The sequence below is a fragment of the Rousettus aegyptiacus genome, unplaced genomic scaffold (assembly GCF_014176215.1).
Source record: "Rousettus aegyptiacus isolate mRouAeg1 unplaced genomic scaffold, mRouAeg1.p scaffold_m13_p_3, whole genome shotgun sequence".
In the NCBI taxonomy this organism is placed as follows: Eukaryota; Metazoa; Chordata; class Mammalia; order Chiroptera; family Pteropodidae; genus Rousettus; species Rousettus aegyptiacus.
In genome coordinates this window covers 114,507,116-114,525,668 of record NW_023416306.1, presented here as the reverse complement: position 1 = coordinate 114,525,668, position 18,553 = coordinate 114,507,116, and the positions used below count along the sequence as shown (strand labels likewise).

The following is an 18,553-nucleotide window of genomic DNA, read 5'->3' as shown; positions in this document are numbered from 1 at the left end:
CCCTCACCTGAGGCCTGAGCCCCACTCCCCTACCCCCGCCCCCAGGCCCGAGCAGCAGCCGGGCCAGAGGAAGACTGGATGCGGTGGTTTCCCCACACCCTATCGACTCTAGCTCCCTTCTCTTTCCTCTCCTAAGGGGTCAGCTAGTAGTCAAGGTCAGAGCCTTGTGGTCTAGGGGTGGTTTTGTGCTCTAGAGTAAGATGAGGACTGGGGGGAGCCTAGCGTGTGTCCCTCGCTCTTTGCTCTTCCCGGTGGCGGTCGGTTCTGAAGCAGCGGGAAGACGGCGCCGGGGAGTTGCTAACACGGCAGCAGCACTCCGGGATCCTAAGGCGCCCATTCCAGCCGCCGCCGGCCGCCGCGTGTCTGCTCCTCCTGCTCGTCAGCCCCTCCTGGGAGCTGGCAGGCGAGCGCGTTTTCGGGGTTGGAGACGTCTGAGATTGAAGAGCGCACTCTTCCCCACCCCCGCTCCGAGTGAGCCTGTGCGGAGGAACAACTGTGTGTGAGTGCCTGTTTCGCTACACTTCGAGTGGCAGTTCCCAGCCAGACTGAGAGCCCCCACCCCGCGCGCAGCGCAGGTACCCCCTCCCCCCAATTACTCCCAGCCTGCCTTTCGCCGCTACCCTTAGCTAGTTTACAGTCCAGTTTCCACCCTCGTGGGATCCCATTTCCTTCCATACGGCCAGCTGGGGGTAGCCCTTGGTCTTCCCCGACGGACCCGAGGTCCTGGCAGTTCCTAAAGAGCCTAAGACCTCGACTACGATGGGGGCGGAGGGCGAGGAGAGAAGACTGTGACTTTGGGATTGGTCAGGTCGGGTTCATGTGGTCCGCAGCGAGGAGCCCCTGCCCCCGCCCCGCAATTGCCGCAGCAACTCCAGGGGAGCGCGGAGGAGGAGCCGCTCCCCGACATCTTAGGCCCACGAAGGAGTAGGGGGTCAGGGGCAGTCTCCCCCGCCCAGTCCGTTTCTACCTTGACGGCTTAACTCGCTTCTAGGGCAGCCATTGCCATGGAGACCCCTGAGGCTATAAAGCCAGGTATCCAGGCGGGCGGCGGCTCCTGCGCCGCTGAGCCCCTCAAGTAAGGAGCAAGCGCCCCGGCGTGGCCCGGCCCCCGCGAGAGGGGAGGAGGCGGAGGAGCGGCGCCAGCAGCTTGAGGAGCGGCGCGCCCCGCCAGGGCTGGAGGCAGGCTCGCAAGGCGGGCGCCACCGTCTCAGCAGGGGAGCGGGGGCTGCCCCGGGTGCGGGTGAGTGGCGAGGCTCCAGGTCACGAGGGACTGAGGGGCGCTGGACACGGGGAAAGCAGCGGGAGAATCAGGAGGGGGCCAGGCTTCGGCTCCCGTCGTCTCGTGGCGGGCCAGACGCGGAGCGCGGAATAGAGAGCAACCTACACCTCCAGGCAGGCGGAAAGCCCAGGAAAGGAGCAGCGAGACGCCAGGCGTGCGGTCCAGGAGCGGCAGGGTAGCGGGAGCCACCGGAGTACAAGAGTGGGAAGCTCAGGACCCTCGGCCGCGGCCGCCCACACGCGGAGAGAGCCACACCAGGGCACCGGAGGAGTCCAGAGCTCCGTGGGGCACGGGAACAGGGGCGCCCCCGTGCGGAACTGCCGGGCCGCCTAGGCGCGGCGGCCGGGGTCATGCTCAAGCCCAAGGACCTGTGCCCCCGAGCGGGTACGCGCACATTCCTGGAGGCCATGCAGGCTGGCAAAGTGCATCTGGCCCGCTTCGTGCTTGATGCGCTGGACCGCAGTATCATCGACTGCCGCGCGGAGCAGGGCCGCACGCCACTCATGGTGGCGGTGGGGCTGCCGGACCCCGCGCTGCGCGCGCGCTTCGTGCGACTGCTGCTGGAGCAGGGTGCAGCCGTGAACCTTCGAGACGAGCGCGGCCGCACGGCACTTAGCCTGGCGTGCGAGCGCGGCCACTTGGACGCAGTGCAGCTGCTGGTACAGTTCAGCGGTGACCCCGAGGCGGCTGACTCCTCCGGCAACAGTCCAGTGATGTGGGCAGCGGCATGCGGTCATGGGGCGGTGCTCGAGTTCCTGGTGCGTTCTTTCCGCCGCCTCGGCTTGCGCCTCGACCGCACCAACCGCGCAGGCCTTACAGCTCTGCAGCTGGCTGCCGCCCGCGGCCACGGAACCTGCGTGCAGGCCCTCACCGGGCCCTGGGGCCGCGCAGCAGCCGCCGCTGCAGCCCGGGGCTCCAACTCCGACAGCCCACCTGGTCGTCCAGCTCCTGCGCCCAGCCCCGAGCGCCGACGACCCAGCCCCCGCCGCCTACCGCGGCCTCTCCTGGCACGCTTTGCGCGAGCTGCCGGAGGCCATAGTCATGGCGGCGAGGCCGGCTCAGCGGGCAAGAGCTCGGGCCGGCACCGGGCGCAGGGCAGCGAGCGGCCGGAGCTGGGCCGGAGCATGAGTCTCGCTCTGGGTGCAGTGACCGAAGAGGAAGCGGCTCGACTGCGGGCCGGAGCCTTGATGGCCCGACCACACTCGCCCCAGTCTTCGGGGACCGGGCGGTGGCGTTCTCATGAGGTGCTGGAAGGATCGCCCCCAACCTTAGTGCAAGCCTCCATTGGCCTTAGCCCCCACCCCGAGGGCGGCCTGAGCTCTGGCCGCTTGGGTTTGCGCCGACGCTCCACAGCCCCAGACATCCCAAGCCTGGTCGGAGAGGCACCAGGGCCCGAGAGCAGCCTGGAGCTAGAGGCCAACGCTCTGCCTCACTCGGTGCCTGGGCCCCAGCCGTGGCAAGCAGACGCGGAGGCCGTGGTGCTGCACGCTCAGCGGTAAATAGTGTCCACAATGAGCCCTGTTCCCTGCACCTTCCTGTCTCTGCTCCACTGGGATTTCTCTCTTTCTTCCAGGTCCCTCACTTTCCTGGCAGTTTCCCTCCCCCCTGTGATCCTAGAACCTGTCCCCACTGCTAAGGCGAGTTGTCTTGTCTCTGAAAGAGACCCCTATTATTTATTTTTTGTGCTTGCTGGAATTTTTGGTGTTTCATGCCTAAGTCTCTCACCTTCCCCACAGCCTGCATTTTCTGTCCTGGAAGGGGAGGATTAGAAGACCTGGTTCCATGAACTACAGCCCCTAACCAGGAACATGGTCCCCCTTTCCTCTCCCTAAGGCTCAGTCCCGAGTTTGTGCTGGCTCCTGTCAGGTCTCCTTTCCCAGGTTTCCCAGCACCCTGGCAGAACAAGAACCTATTCCCCCTTCCCTCCCAGTGATGCTGACAATAATGCCACACATGACCTGAGCCTCCCTTCCCCTTAAGTGTTGGAGAAGGGGAGCACAGAGATGGGCCTCAGAGACTTTCTGGACAGAAAGACTGATTAGGAAGGAATAGAGGTTAAGTTTTTGGGGGATAAACTCCTGCCTCAAGACAATTATAGCATATTTTGGATGCAGCAGAGACCCCTGTGTTGAATGTCAGTTGTCCATTGACCAGCTTCTGGTAATTCCAGCTCCCTTGACCTCTGCCCCAGGCCCACTCAGGATTCAACTTCATTGACAAGGTGTGGTCATTGTCTCACCCCAGCCCCTACTCAGCCCACTCCAGGGCTCAGTTGCATTTGAGTTCCACCTTTAAGGTCTCACCCCTCCTGGCCCAGCCTTACTTTCTCTCACTCTCAGAGGCATGAAATGGAAAGGACTTAGCACTTCCCCCACCCCAACTGCCTCCCAGCTCCTCCATCCCGCACGTGGGTGCTCCTGCAGGGTGGAACCGTTGCGAAGGCTTTGCTTAATTGTATTTCTTCCAATCCTCAAAGAACTCGTGTTTTGAGTCTTTGTATATGAAGCAGAAAGCAGCAGGTTTGATCTGAGGCTTAAGAACCTGACAATGTCTCTTTAAATAGAAGCTCCGCGAGGGGGATAATTGACTGAAGTGTTTGCCACGTTAAACGGCGGCGCGCGGGAGTCGGAAGCCCACACGAGCCTCAGGTCCGGGTTTAAATTACATCAAACTCCGGGGAGAGCTGGGAGGGGGCTGTCAAATGGCTCCTGCATCTTGCTGGGCCGTTAATGGAGGGCTGGGGCGGGTGATGGATGCTAGAGGTCGAGACCAAGGACCCCCGCCTCTGCCCCAACGCGTGGGACGCAGGCCCGGCCCTGCTTCATTACAGGGCAGATTAGTGAGTCAGAGGCAACCGCAGAGAAGTCGTTAAAGGCCCTTTCTCGGCCGGGTCCTTCGTTCCCACCCTCCCTGCCCCCTTCTTTGTGTCGGCCTAGGGAAGGGGAACTAGCGGGTCTGGCAAATCGCGTGCCCTAGGACCCTGCGAAGTGCTAGCACTTGTATCTGTACCCAACTCGTGGGGTGGTCGTGCGTGGGGACTCTTTCTGTAAACCCCGAAGGTTGAGCGTGCATCCCTTACCCACTTGCATTGGGGTCTTTCCAAGACGTCAATCTATCCGTCTTGGCAGAAAGGAAGGTTTCTCAGCAGTAACAGTAAGGGAACTGCCCAGAGAGAGAATGACCTGTGCTGAGAAATTGGGCCTGGTGGTGAGGGGTGGGTGGTCAGGAGTGGGCCCGGTGTAGGTAGGTGTCAGACACCTCCCCAAATCCTTCCACCCTTCCAGGCCCGCGAGGCCGTAAGGACCCTCACACTGGAAGTGATCTCTGGTGCCCCCTGGTGGCAAGCGCTGCGATTTCCTCGCTGAGCCCTGGCTCGGAGTTCCGACTTCTGGTTTTATCTGAGATCTCTGCTGTGTGCTTATTTCTCTGTGTGCATTTACCCATGGAATCCTCTAACTCTTGTAGTGTATTAAATCCTGATACTTGAAGTCATTTCACAGCAGTGAAGTGAGGGACAATGAACATTTGGAGTAGCAGGAACCCAGACTCTTCACTAAGGACCCCAAGATCTTCCAAGACTCTGTGTCCTGAGAGGTCCTGCTGTCCTCTGAAAAACTGGAGTTCCCAACCCTTCCCTTATGATTTCTGAACCTTGGGACCTACTAATTATGCACTGTTTTTTCCCGATGAGCTTTGTTTTCAGTTTCTGGGGTGTTTTGTCCTTCCCCCACTCCTTTTTCCTCAAACGTCTGCCTCCCCTTAGTTCCCCTTTCTGAGTGGTAGGTAAAGAATACAAAAGAGCCTGAAAAGCCAGAGGGAGAGAATCTGGGGTGGGATGGGGGGATAATTGGATATCCCAAGTGCAAAGTCCTGTTTTCTGATCCTTGCTTGCTCACTTATTCCCTTTCCAACTGTGTTTAATTTTCACGAGGTTTTTAATGGTATAAGAATACAAGGATTTTGGCTTCTTCAGGTCTGAGTTGCTCATTGTATTGAAGGTGTCGCTGACATGGGACTTTCTGGTCGAATGTCACCTTGTTCCCTCTTTACTGGATAAGCAACCATGAAGGCTCCTCTCTATGGCGTTGTCAAGGGCTTGATGGTTGAAGGCGATGTTTCTAAAAAACCACAACAGATCTTTCCTGTTTGAACTGAATTGTGTGTTCGACTGATTTGCTGTTCTTGCAGATTTCTTACCAGGCCCAGCTCTGAGCAGAACTTATATGTTTCACCATATTTCAGTCTCCTGAACTTCCTCTCATTGTCAGCCTCAGGATGTCGGGGCTGGCATCTTCTCTAGCTCTCTCCACTTTAGAAGAGACTTTTCTAAACATTTTGCCTTTCCAACTCTTGTTGCTTTCATTGTGGTGAAGAGTCATCCATGCTACTGGAGCTTGGTACTCTAAGATCAAACTCAAAACTGGTCTGTGTGAGGCTGAATGATATATGCATATGCTTTTGGAATGACACTGTGTGGTGGAAGGACTATTAGAATGCAAAAGAATTAGTTAATAAATTCAGTATTGTTCAGTTACAAGAACTGGCCTTTCTTTGCCTTATCAACCGCTCCTGACTCCGGGCTCTCTTTGGAGAGGTGGAAGGGTGCACTTGCTTCCTGCAAAGGTTCCACCTTCCTTCAGCTTCCATCTCTGTCCATCCAGAAGGTAAGACTCAGGTGCTGTTTCTGACTGAGCCAGTGGGACTGGGGCCCTTGGACAAGGGCAGCTATCTAGGTGTGAATGCTTTGGGGAGCAGGAGACTCCTTGCTTCTCATTAAGAGGTTTCAGTGAGCCCTGGTTAGGGGGTAGGATGAGCTCTCAGGAAGGAAATAATGGGACAAGTGTCACAGCTAAAAGTTTAAAGATAATTTTATCCACCTCTCCACCCCCAGGACTAGAACCCAGGTTTCTTGATTTGCAGCCACTACACTGCTCTTACACAACTCCTGTCTCCCTCAGTTCCAGGACCTTTCCTATGGACAGCTCGAGGAGAGCAGTTTCTGACCCTCTAGGGAGTGAGAAGCAAACAGAAGGCAGAAGCTGCTGCAGAAAGTGGTCATCAGCCCAGGTGGCTGCCCCCAGAGCCCATGTGGCGCCAGCAAGCAAGGTGCATAGTCCTGGCTTTCCTGGCTGGGTTCTTCTCCCCTGTGAAGGAACCCTGTCTATTTCTCAGCTCTTTCAGTCCCTAGGGCCTTTCACTTCCTGTTTCCCTGCTTCTCTGCTCTCATTTTCGGCCTACACACCACCAGGGAGTTGGTGGACTAGAGTGGCCCCTGAGAGCTCATGCTGGGGAGGAGGAGGGGCCGCGCCACTGCCTTCACTCCTAGAAACAATAGGAAGTCCAGAGGTTTTGAACACTCAGTTTAATTTAAAACAGGCACAAGTGCAAACAATTCACAAAAGTTTCTAGGGAAGGTGCTTTTGTTTTTAAAACTCTGACCCTTAAAAAAAAGTCCTTGCAGTTTTTTGTTCCGTTTTGTTTTGCCCTAAAGCAGGCCACTAGGGAGTAGAGGAATCTAAAAATATGATCTAAACGGGGTCTAGACACCTAGAATTCTTCCCTGGGCTTCCTTGTGTCACAACAGCCCTGAAGGTGGCGAGGGAAGGAGGACAAGGAGACAGGTGTCTGAGGAAGCTGCTAGGGGCAGAAGGTTTGCACAAATGGGGTGCCCATTCTTTTGATGTGACAGAACCCCAGGAGCTGGTTTACCTTCTCCGACCAGGATTTTGAAAAGAAAGGATCCCTGATGACCTGGTTATTGATATGAAGCTCACAAGTAAAACAAAGTTTGTTTCCTCCTCCTTATGGTCTTGGGCTCTCAGACCGCATAATACAGGAGAAACTTGGAACCTGCTCAGTCCGCAGGAAGTATCAGACTCAATACAGACCTCTTCACTGGTCAGGTTGCAACATGGGACTTAAAAGGTGGGAATCCAGGCCAAGAAAGCAGGTCTCTTCAGAGCAGAACTTAGTGGGAGAGAGGATGGGGAAGCCTTACTGAAGGGGCCAGGCTGTCAGGGTGCCCTTCCTCCATTTACACACACACACACGCATGTGCATCCTGTAAAGTGACACCACCTTTATACCACCAACCCCATTATTTCTCTTTCACTCAAAAAATGTCCCTCCTCCTCCCATAGGCTTCCATGGCCTATGAGCAGGCTGCGCATGAGAGTGTTGTATGTCGTCAGTGCAGGTGGGTCAGGAAGCAGGTGCAAGTGGAACTGTGCCTTCAGGAAGTCAGACGCAAAGGAAGAAGATGGATTCAGGCAATAAAAACCTTCTCTATGGCCCCCTTGAGACCCCGGGGTTTGGAATTGGAGCTGAGAACAGGAAGTATCCTGGTGAATACAGGCATTCTGCACTCTTGGGTGGCCTGGGATGCTAGTGTACAACTGCCTTTAAAAAACCACAGCAGCCTTTTCTGCTGTGTTGGCCACAGTGGCCAGAAGTGCTGGTCTTGGTGTTTCTTGGAAATATCCCTGTGCAAATAACAAAGGGTCATTCTGAAGAAGGGGTCTCCATCATCCCAAAGGCAACTGGGGACTCTCTTGGAGGGGAGAGATTCTGAGGGGCAGGTCCGGCCTGGCCCAGTGGGCTGAGGGGCAGGAGGGCAGGGGTGGGGCTTCACATTCAATCTTTGGAGAGAATACTGAGAAAATGAGGCAGGCAGTCCCTGCCAACAAGCTGGTTGCCCAGTGTCCCCTGCCTGTGGGCACAGGTGACTGGCTTGCTCTAAGGATAGGCTCAGCAGGTGGAGGTCTGCTTGCGGTAGAGCTGGATCAGGGGCACCAGACACTCAGGTAGCCCCGTCTGCAGCAGGAAGGGATGGTCCAGGAGCTCCTGGGCCGTTGCTCTCTCCTGGGGGTCTCGCACCAACATCCGTTCCAGGAAGTCTCGCAGCACTGGGGAGACCTGTGGAAACAGGGCAGCGAGATGAAGCCACAGTCTGTAGTCATTTTGGGATGATACATCTGCCTGGTCCCACCATCATTTGAAAGTCTTAAATTCTCTCTTTTCTTACTTCCTGGTTCCTCATTGGTTCCTCCATTGGATTATAAGGTAGGTACATAAAGGTCAGCATCAGTCCAGGGAAAGTGGCCAGTTCATCTCTAGGGGGTGCTCGTGAGCAATGGAATTAGGAGGCTTGGAGCATTGGGGAGCTGAGTTTCAAATATAGCCCATCCTACACCCTGCTTCTCTGAGCTCTCAGCGTTCAGGCTCTGTAGCTCTGTGGTAAGGGGCATGAGATTTGTATCAGTGATCCAGTCTTGGGTCTATCCCTGATCTTGGGAAAGTTGCAATTTTCTCTAGACCTCAGTTTTCTCATCTGCGAAATGGGCAGATGATAAGATGTGCTTGCCCTGTCTGCCTCATGGGGCTTTAGTGGAGACCAAAAAGAGTTCATGGGTGAAGAAGTGTTTTTAAAAACACAAAAGAACAAGATAGGACCTGAAAAAATGATTTTATTGATGCAAGCTTCAGAGTCTAAGTCAAAGGCTTATCTTGGTTCATTTTGAGCCAATATCTTGGGATGAGGCTGACTCTTAGGCTGTTACAGAAGGCTACATCCTCTGGGGAATTAGTCAATTGAAAATCTCCTCTATACGAAAATCTTGGGATCCACAGTGTTTCCAAGGACTAATTGTCTCTGAAGATGTTTTCTGTCTATCCTCCCATCCACATGTGTTGGGGCCACAGAACTTTTTGCTACTTAGAGACTGGGCTTCAACTCTCTGGGACATTTCTCACTCTGGCCAGCAGATGGCAGTGCCGTTTTGCAACCCTCTGCTGACCTGGGGGTATCCACAGGTAAGGCCTGCTGGTTTGGGCAGAAAAGGCCACACACACACACACACACACACACACACACACACACACACACAATTTTAAGGGGAAAACTGGCTCAGATGTGGTCGGGATGTGCATTGATGGAGGACAAGCCAAACACAGTGATAGACTGAGAACACCGTGCCATGGTATAGCTTGCCTGACAGATGGGGTGGAGAAGTTCCTGCTCAGTTAGCATCTCTAGATTCCACCCCAGAACATCAGATTCCTGGCAGTCTTGCTTTCACTTCTCTTGTTTTCCCGTCAATCACTTGCAGGTGGAAACTTGTCGGAGTGACATTGGGAGTTTGTACATAGACGTGGCTCCACACCCAAGTACAGGTTTTGTGTGGAGAAAGAGGAGCCTTTTCCAGAGGCCCAGACTCTCTGCTTCTGTGAAAGGGAGCAGCTGGGTCTGGAAGCCCAGGCTCTGGTCCTCTGAACCTCAGGAAAAATGGGGTCTGTGTTGTCACACACCTTGTATACTGACTGACCTTGTGAGAATTTTTCAGCTTGGGCGGAGGGCTGTCCCGGAGCCTCTTCATGGCTTGCACTGGGGAGTCGCTGAAGTAGGGTGGCTCCCCGTCCACCATCTCAATCACCATGATGCCTAGAGACCAGATATCCACCTGCATGCAGGAAGAGAATGCCCCTGACTCCACTGGCCCCTTGGTAGCAGCATGCTACAGGGGGAGGGGAGCAGTTGGTCTCAGTTGTCTTTGGTGAGTTGGCTTTCCTGGTCACCTACCCTGTGCCGCTACTTCCTATCTGAGTGACCATTGACTAGAGACACAGCTGTCAGCCACTCTCTGAGAAAGGCCATCACACATGGGGAAGCCTAGCCATATCCCACCCTGCTCTTGAGCCGGGGGGTGGGGGGGTGGGGGGAGCATTTTTGGGACCAATTTGTGGCAGTAAAGTCATAGGCAAGAGTAGACCCATCTAAGAGGTGACAGTGAGCAGTAGGGTAGGATATAGACTAAGTGAAAACCTGAGAACTGGGGCTATTTTTGGTGGGAGGGGGCCTCTGGAGGGGGCCGAAAGTGGAAGAGTCAATGTTCCCAAGCCTCTCACAAAAGGACTCGGGGATGGAGAGAACGGTTACCTCGGTTGCATACAGAGACCTGGAGATCACTTCAGGAGCCATCCAGTAGGGAGTTCCCACCAGGGACTTCCTCTTAGGGACGTCTTTGCTGATCTGAGCACAGAATCCAAAATCCGAGAGTTTCACCTGGGGTTGGGGTGAGAGGGAGAAAGTGGAGTGAGTGGTGAACTAGGAGGAGGAGCCATGCTGGGAGCAGGGCAGTGGGGGCATGGGTGTGTCAGGGTGGGAAGGGCTCTACCCTGCCATCGAGGGTCAGCAGGATGGAGTCACTCTTGATGTCCCGGTGGATGACACCCTGGGCATGCAGGTAAGCCAGGGCCTGCAACACGGCCTCACACACAGTGGCGATCTGCTCCTCGTTCAGCCTGGACAGGAAGGCGGGGTCACCGGAGAAAGAGAATGTTAGCCGTGGCTGAGCTGCAGGGGAGATGGTCTGGGAAAGTAGGCACCCCTGCTACCTGGCCCCACAGCTTCTGGGCAATGTATGGGGGAGTCTGGTCAAGATAGAGACCTGGTGGGAAAGGGCATAGGCCTAGGCTGGCGACTACCTTGCCTCCCACTCCCTTGAGACCCCTAGGTCTCTTAATCCAAACAGACAGGGGGTACTCAGGAGAATCTGATAGGCTCTCCAAGTCTGCTGGGCCGGAGGCTGCCTGATACCCTTGCCAGGGCAATCATAGGTACAGCCAGCACTCAGGGCCCAGTGCTCCAGCTGCCTACCTGACTTGGGAGATGATGTCCGTGAGGGCCCCGCCCTGCAGGAACTCCATAAGCACCCACAGCTCCTCGCCCACCAGGTAGCTCTTGTACATCTCCACCACATTGAGGTGCTGGTAGTCCCGCATTATCACCACCTGGAGGCCGGTAGAGATGCCTGAGTGCTGGGCAGTCCCTGCTGCCCATCCCAAATGCCCACCCAGGTCTGCCCTCTCCTCCCACCTCATTAAAGAGCAGCTCCCTGCGCTGCTGCTTCCTGAGGTCCATCATCTTGACAGCCACCTGGCGGCCAGAGTGCTTCTCCCGTGCCAGGCAGACAATGCCTGTGGAGCCCTCGCCAATCTTCACGTAGCTGTCCAGCAGCAGCCGGGGGTCACCCTGGTCCACCACCATCCTGAGCGCAGCCTTGAACTGCTCATGCGTCACGACTCCCGTGTCCTCACCAGCTAGGGCACCCTTGGCCACTGCGGGGTCCTGGGGCAGGTACAGGTTGCTGGTGCTGATCTGGGCGTGCCGGGTGCGGGGGGAGCCCGCTGGGGAAGACCGGCCTGGAGGAGGGCCAGTGGCTGGGGCTGTGCGGAGGGACTTCTGGGGGCTGCTGGTATCCAAGGTGGTCAGAGGGCTGAAGGTGCCCATGGGCTGGGCTGAGGGCAAGGACTGGGCCTTGGCCACCAGACTTGGAGGGGACTCTTTCTGTGGTGGTTGGAATGAGGAGTTGGGCTGCAGGGAGAAAGAAACAGAAGGGGGTTTGGCTGAGGGAGTGTTTGGAGCAGCCTGCACAGAGGCAGGAGGTGGCTGCCATGACCTCTGGACACGGGCAGGTCAGGGCATCAGACCAAACTGGGGAGGTGCCATGAGCAAAGATTTTCAAATGGAACTGAAGCCAAATCATTGTCCTGCTCAGGAAACCAGCCCCCACTGTTCCCAGGAGAGCAGACCAAACAAAAGCTCTTTACGTCCACTCTGCCTGCTCCTGGAAAGACAGAGAAAGCAGAGTCCCTGGGGTGTCCTTGTGTTGGGTATTTCTTTGTGGGCAATTGACAGCCAGACCCCAGAGAGGCCACCGGGACGCAGTCCTGCCTTCGCTGCGGGGCTGCTCGGGGAATCTGGGTCAGGGGTAGTTGCTTTCATGGCTCCCCCACCCAAGGGCCCATGCAGATGGAAGCAGCTCTGTTGAGTCCCCTACAGGGGACCACGGAGGCATGTTTCCATCCTGGGGTTCTGAGGTTCCCCCTGAACTGAGGATCTGGTGCTGGAGAGATCTGAGATCAGATAGGTGGGTCCAGCCAAACCAAGTCTTGGGGCCAAGGATCCTGGGGAGGTTTCCTAAGGGTTCCCCAGAGAAGACCCTCTACTTGCTCCCAAGCAAGAAACTCCTGACTGACGACCCCACACAAGGAAGGGAAGGCAGGGCCTGTCCTTAAGGGGTGGGAGGGAAGGTAGAGCTGGGTGGCAGCCTGGGCCCCCAGGGAGCCCTGCAGGTCCCGCCCTGGAAGCATTCCAGGCTCCTTGCCTTTCTGGGCCCAAGCCCTATGGCCAGCCCTGCCAAGAAATGATCCCGTCCTTGGGGTTCTCCCCAAGCAGCTGGTGATGTGCAACATGACTCTGCCTAGGATTATGTGTTTTTAAAAGGGGCACCTGGAGAGGGCCCTACATAACCTAACAGTGGACACTTCAGGGGCTGCTGGGAGGCCTTCTTGGAACTTCTCAAAACCTACCACAAAGTGGTTGTCTAGGGGCCTAGTGGCTCCTGGTCCTGATTCCCAGAGCTAAATGGACTTCCAGAAAATCTCCTTAAGCAGTCAGCTTGGGCTGGGCTGATGGCTCAGGGACCCCAAGTCTGCGCCTCAGGCCCACCAGGATCAGCCAGAGTCTTTTCAACCTCTTCATCACTCCCTGCCCAGGCTTTAGGGCTCCCGCCCCCATCACAGTCCTTGACCTCGCCTAGGGTCACACACGTGAACGGGTGCCCCTGCCAGCAGAGTTGAGAGCACTGGGACACAGGGCATGGGAGGGTGGGGCCAGGCTTGGTCTTCACCTCAGCAAGCGTGGGTCCCAAGTGTCTCTTCACTGGCCCTGCTGCCTACCTCCACAAGGAGGAAGATTTTACTTAATGTAACCACAGAAAAGGACCAGATGAAACTTGCTAAACCACACCAAGAAAGGGAAAGGGAAAACAAAAGGTGGGATTAATGAATTGTTATGGGCTCTGAATTAATTCTGGAGTTACTTGTGTGACTGAGACCTCTTGGGCAGGAAGCCATTAGAAGAGTCATACGTTGAGTTAGAATGATGCCTCATTTCCCTTCCTGGGCCATGGCTGGCAGAGCCAGGCTCTCCAGCTGTGGGCTTGGGGCACTTGTACCCCTAAGTGCCTCAAAGGCAGAGGCCATGTCATAATATTAAAAAAATAATAATAATAAAGCCATTTATTGAGGGCTTACCACTTTGACTAGGGCCTTGAATGCATTATCGCACCTAACTCTCATAACCCTGTGGGTTATTTTATTTATCCCATGGGAACTATTGGTATCACATTTGTGGATGAGAAAACAGGCTTGGAGAGGTTAAATAACTTCCCTAAAGTCACTTAGTAGTAAAGGGCAAGGCCGAACTTCAGCCCTGGTCAGCTTGAACCCTGACCCCTATGCTATATCCCTGGTGTCATGTAGCCTTAGCATACAATAAAGTACATGCTACACAGTAGGGACTTAACCAGTGTTTGTTGATTTTTGAGATCTTCTGACTTGGCCCTTCTGCTTCTAAGTGGAACCATTTCTACATTCCCCAAACATGCAACCCTCTTACCTCGCTGGCCTCCCTGCCCCCACTTGAGGTCTTCTTTTGCCTTCTAGCTAATGTGAGTGACCACAGGCCAAGCTTCCGGGGCAGAGTAAAAGAGCCCTAGGGCCACAGACCCTCCTGTATCCACGCCTGGCACACCAGGCCATTGGCAACCTGACCTCTCAGGGCATCAGTGCACGACTGCTGCTTGGGAGCTGCTGTGAGTGTCCAGAGCCAGCCCCTGGGGTGTACTGAGGTGCAGAGGGCTGGCTGCTGGCTTGATCTGGGAGTTCCTGGGAGGGAGGGGGAACAAGCTGGATGTTTCCCATCTGTGTTGTAATTTGCCTAAAGCTGCGGTTTGCAACTGGGGGTGAGTTTGCCTTCAAAGGACATTTGGTAATATCTGGAGGGATTTGTGGTTGTCCCATCAGTGGTGTGCTACTAGCATCTAGTGGATAGAGGCCAGAGATGCTACTAAACATCCTACAATGCACAGGACAGCCCCTACGACAAAGGATTCAGATGTCAACAGTGCAGGGTTGAGAAGCCCTGGCCCAGAGCAGTTCGGCCTTGCCTTTAGAATCCTGGCTTAGAGTATTTATCAAGAAATGTATGCCCAAAGTGCTAAGAAGGAAAGCACTCCCCTGGATTTGGAACTGTGGCGTCTCTGAGCCCAAGGCGACCACCACCTCCCCCTATCTGCCCCCACAGAAGCAGGGGCTAGCCCTGCACACACAGCAGCAGAGGCCCTTGGTGGGTACCTGGTAAAGTGTGCAGCACGGGCAGGCCAAACCGAGGCTGGGTGGATGGCCTATGCCTTGCTGTGGAGTGCAGGCAGGAGCCTAGAAACCTGCACCGTCCGTGCCCAGCCCAGCACTAACCTGTTCTTTTTCCAAATCCCTGAAGTCTCCCCACAAAACTCCCAAGAGGCAGAGAGTGGTAGATTCTTGTTCTCACTTCCCTGACAGTGTGCTCTGCGCTGCTCCCACCTTTGGTTTTCCGGGGGAATGTCTCCCCAGGGGCTCAGCCTTCCAGAAACACCTCAGCTCATAGACATGTTCCTTAACATGGATAGATGTATCAAGCCACATCTCATCTGTCTCCCAGATCCCCATCCCATGGGGGATCTAAGCTTACTGTCCTTGTCCCAGTGTGAGGCTGGAGTGCCAAAACCCAGCTCCTTCCCTGGGTGCCTTGGGTTGGCAGTAACTGGGAAAGGTTAAGGGTCCAGGCTGCTCCCCAAACTCCCCACCCAGGTGCAGACTGGACCAGACTTGTGCCACCACTGACAAGAGGATCCAGGCTTGTCCTCTTCCAGGGACAGGAGGCTCCATCACTAGAGCCACGGTAGGCAGTTATTTCTTAGGTCTGACTTATAGGCCTCGTGCCCCCACCTAAGCTCATTTCTGCCTGTACCTCAGGAAGGAGCTAGAGAAAAGTGGCTGCCAAGATAGCAAAGCCTTCTTGAGTAAGAGACGAGAGCTGAGAGGCCCTCTCATGCCTTCCTTCTCTGACTCATTTAAGACACCTAGGGGCTCTGTCAGCATCTCTGAGTCAGTCTTCTCATCTGCCAAATGGGAAAGGGTGTTATTATCACTATGGACAGGATGTCGCAGGGCATGTAAGAAGCAAAATCATTCTCTGCCTGCCAAGAAGTGTCACCATTAGGGCTCCCTTCACTGTTTCCTTTTTTTTTTTTTTTTTAAGAAAAATATGTGCATCTGAGACTGTCACGCAGGCCAAGAGTCAGCTCTCCTGCTGCTTCTGGACCCAGGCAAATGCAATCCTCTAGCTTTCCATATGATACACAAACTCGAGAATAAATCATTACAGAAATGTTAAACAAAACAATCATCACTAAAAAAAAAAAAAAAAAAACGGGCAGGCAGGCAGCCAGGCAGAAAAGAATCCTCATTAGAAGAGAGAACACTGCTGAATGCCTCAGGGAGAAGCAGCCCAGGGAGCTTCTGCAGGACCTCAGGAGAGCCCTGGGGCAAGCAAGGGGTGGAGGCAGAAAGGTCTGGGGAGAGGAAGGCAGGGAAAGCCCCTGTCCTGCTCAGGGCTGGAGCACCTATCTCTGTTGGGGTCTGGGCGAGGGTTGCTGGGCACCAGGGGCAGAGGAAGGTCTGGGCTTGTGGTTAAAGATGCCCCTTTTTCAGGGGCGGGGTGTGTGTGTGTGTGCATGCGCAAGTGGGCGCGCCAAGCCAACCAGCGTGGTTCACCCAGACATATCCCAGAGGTCAGGAGTGCAAGGTGAGTTTAGAATAAGCCTCTCAGAGGCCCCCCAGAAAATGACCTGGCTTGTAACCTCTGACACATGCTAAACCTTTGGAGCACAAGGGCTCAGTTGATTCAGAGTAGAATCCTCAGCTGAGGCTGAGCTGGTTTCTTGATTTTTTTGTTCCCTCATGCTATTCCCACCCTGACCCTTTAAGTGGGGAAGCCTAGGCAGGGCCTGTGTCCCTGACTCGTACTCCTCAGTGGACACCTGCCAGGCCAGCTTCCTGCCCTGCTGAGAGTGCCCCCAGGGGGTAGCCCCCTGACCTACCTTGCTCTGTGGTGGAGGGCCCTGCTTGCTGCTGCTTGGAGGGGCCACGGCAGGGGTAGACAGGAACATGCTTCGGAACAGCCTGCGCTTAAGGCTGCTCTCTTGGGTCTTAGGGCTGGGGCTGCCTTCCCCACTCGGCTTGCCTGCAGCTGAGCCCACCAGGCAGGACTGTGGCCGGGCCTCCTCAGATCCATGCCTGGTTGCCTTGGTCCCACGTCTCCCAGTGGCTGCGGGGGGCGAGGTGCTGGGTGGGGAGCTCTGCAGGCAGGTGCCCAGCTTCAGGCAGCGCTGTGTGGCACCCTGGAACTCTGCAGGGCCTAGGGACTGTGCCTTGGTGGCCAGCCCATTGGGCAGGATCCGCGGGCTCTGTGGCTCTGGCCATGGCATCTGCCTGTGGCCTCCTGGTGCGCCCCCGTTGCAGCTGAGGTAGAGGCCTTGGGGGTCGGTGTGCTCAGACTGGGGGCTCTGCAGGTACATGTCCGGGTCTGCAGCCCAGTGCTCTTCCCCCAGCAGCCCCAGTGACTGTGCTCGTCGCCGGCTGGTGGGGCTTCGGCCACGCAAGGTGTTGGAGCTGATGACAGACAACTTCTGGATGTCGTTGAGCAGCCCCGAGATGTAGCCATCTATGGGCACAGAGCTGCCCCTCACCACTGTCTGCAGAGGAGGGGAAAAGAGCATGGGTGAATGGCCTGTTCATGGAGGGGTGGCCTGGGACCAGGTCAGAGAGCCTTCCCGGGGTACCTTAGGGAGGAACACATAAGGACCTTGCCTGTGGTGTTATCTATCCATTCCTTAATTTTTCAGTCATTTACCAGGGTCTGTGGCAGGTCAGGCCTGTGCTGATGTGTAGAGCTCTCTGAGGAGGCAGGGACCAGTCCAGGGCTCTCCTCCACATGCACTGCTTTTGTGGCCTCCAGTCCCTCACAGGGCCCTGACCCCCTCCCCTACCAGGTTGTTGGACCCACCCTTCTTGACCCACACAACTAAACCCTGCAGGTCCAAATGTTGCATGGCACACTTAATACTAAAAGTTTATTTATCTGCAATTCAAATGTTATTGGGCATCCTGTATTTTTATTTGCTAAATCTGGCAACCCTACAGCCCTGCAGAGAGGGACTCCCCAGGCTCCTCCTCCCCGGGTCACCCAGGGAGCAATGAGAGGCTGATTAGCAGGGAGTGAAAACAGCAGCTAATTGATAGCTGGCGATTAGGTGGTTTCTCCAGGCGCCTTTGTGGTTTGGCCAGGCACCAAGAAGTGCAAGAGGCTGAACTTGGCCATGCCATTCCCGCTGCCCACCTTACCTTCATGGGCTGGAGCTGCACCCGTGTGATGCGTGAAGGGTCCACCACAGGCTTGGGCCGCCGAAGTGTGTCCAGGATGTTCTGCCATTGTGGGGGGAGGCCCACGAACTTGCCTTCTTTAGGGTCAAAGGAGGTGTGCACACGGTGCTGGAAGTTCTGTGGGGCTGAGATCTCGGGGCGTTTCTTCTTTTTCTTACGGAACATGGTGCCTGCATAGAGAGGGTCAGGCTGAGCTCCAGCTGGGGTTTTGCAGGAGCCTGGCCCAGGCAGCTCATGTGGCTGTGGTGGGTGCAGGGGCACCAGACTCTGTGCTCCCTGCCCTCAGCACAGCTCCCCTGTCCTGAGCCTAGGATTTCCCCTCACCTCTCATCCCTACTTCCTCAGGGGAATGCCTAGCTCCCAGCAGAGAAATCCCAGAAACAACGAAAGCACCATATATAAGCCAACATGGACTATAAACAAGGAACAGAGGTATGTGTCTTCTTGTCTGTACCAGGTCCCCTGCTGAGCAGGCAGACTCTGGGGGGTGTGTACTTATAAGATCCAAAGCCCATTACAAATATCATTCCACTCTCAAAGAATTAAAAAGGGGGTTAGAAGGAGGAGAGCCAGCAAACGTATTTTATGAAGCAAGTATGACCTTAATTCTCCAACCAGATAAGAATAGTACAAGAAAAGGGAAATTTGAACCAGTCTCACTTTTGAACATAAATGTGAAAATCCTAAATAAAACTAGCACATTGAATCTAATAGTATGTTAAAGTTTTTACTTTTTTTTTTTTTTCATTTGTTTTTTCACAATCAACTCAGGTTTGTCCCAGGATGGGTCAACAACAGAAAATCTGTTGATGTGATAGGAAACATTCATAAAAAGCCAACCCACCGAGTCACAGACATGTTACCCAGTCTGGGACCATTTCTCATAGAACCAGGAACCCCAAGAGGGCCCTTGTGGTCACCAGGTGCTCAGCCCTTATTCTGGAAAGC

At 55.2% G+C, this 18,553-nt stretch overlaps 2 protein-coding genes across 5 annotated transcripts in view; one reads left to right on the top strand and one right to left on the bottom strand.

Annotated features, from left to right (window-relative positions):
• Positions 1-1,151: 1,151 nt before the first annotated feature.
• ANKRD63 (ankyrin repeat domain 63) lies at positions 1,152-6,331 on the top strand. Its single transcript, XM_016152200.2, has one exon. It carries the CDS (start codon positions 1,630-1,632, stop codon positions 2,776-2,778), a length of 1,149 nt encoding a protein of 382 aa, XP_016007686.1. The 5' UTR covers positions 1,152-1,629; the 3' UTR covers positions 2,779-6,331.
• Positions 6,332-6,622: 291 nt separating this feature from the next.
• PAK6 (p21 (RAC1) activated kinase 6) overlaps positions 6,623-18,553 on the bottom strand; it is a 36,168-nt gene continuing 24,237 nt past the window's right edge. For all 4 annotated transcript variants that reach the window (XM_036238692.1, XM_016152197.2, XM_016152198.2 and 1 more), the window contains 8 exons: positions 17,567-17,775; positions 16,264-16,917; positions 11,154-11,651; positions 10,935-11,068; positions 10,453-10,579; positions 10,215-10,340; positions 9,604-9,738; positions 6,623-8,194 (listed from right to left, as the gene is read on the bottom strand). In XM_036238692.1, the coding sequence (XP_036094585.1) occupies positions 8,027-8,194; positions 9,604-9,738; positions 10,215-10,340; positions 10,453-10,579; positions 10,935-11,068; positions 11,154-11,651; positions 16,264-16,917; positions 17,567-17,770 (2,046 nt within the window). In that variant the 5' untranslated portion in view covers positions 17,771-17,775 and the 3' untranslated portion in view covers positions 6,623-8,026. The remainder of the gene's footprint in view (positions 8,195-9,603; positions 9,739-10,214; positions 10,341-10,452; positions 10,580-10,934; positions 11,069-11,153; positions 11,652-16,263; positions 16,918-17,566; positions 17,776-18,553) is intronic.

Bases quoted from the DNA above. Each gene is read 5' to 3' on its own strand.
- ANKRD63 (XM_016152200.2), top strand. From the start codon at position 1,630: ATGCTCAAGCCCAAGGACCTGTGCCCCCGAGCGGGTACGCGCACATTC.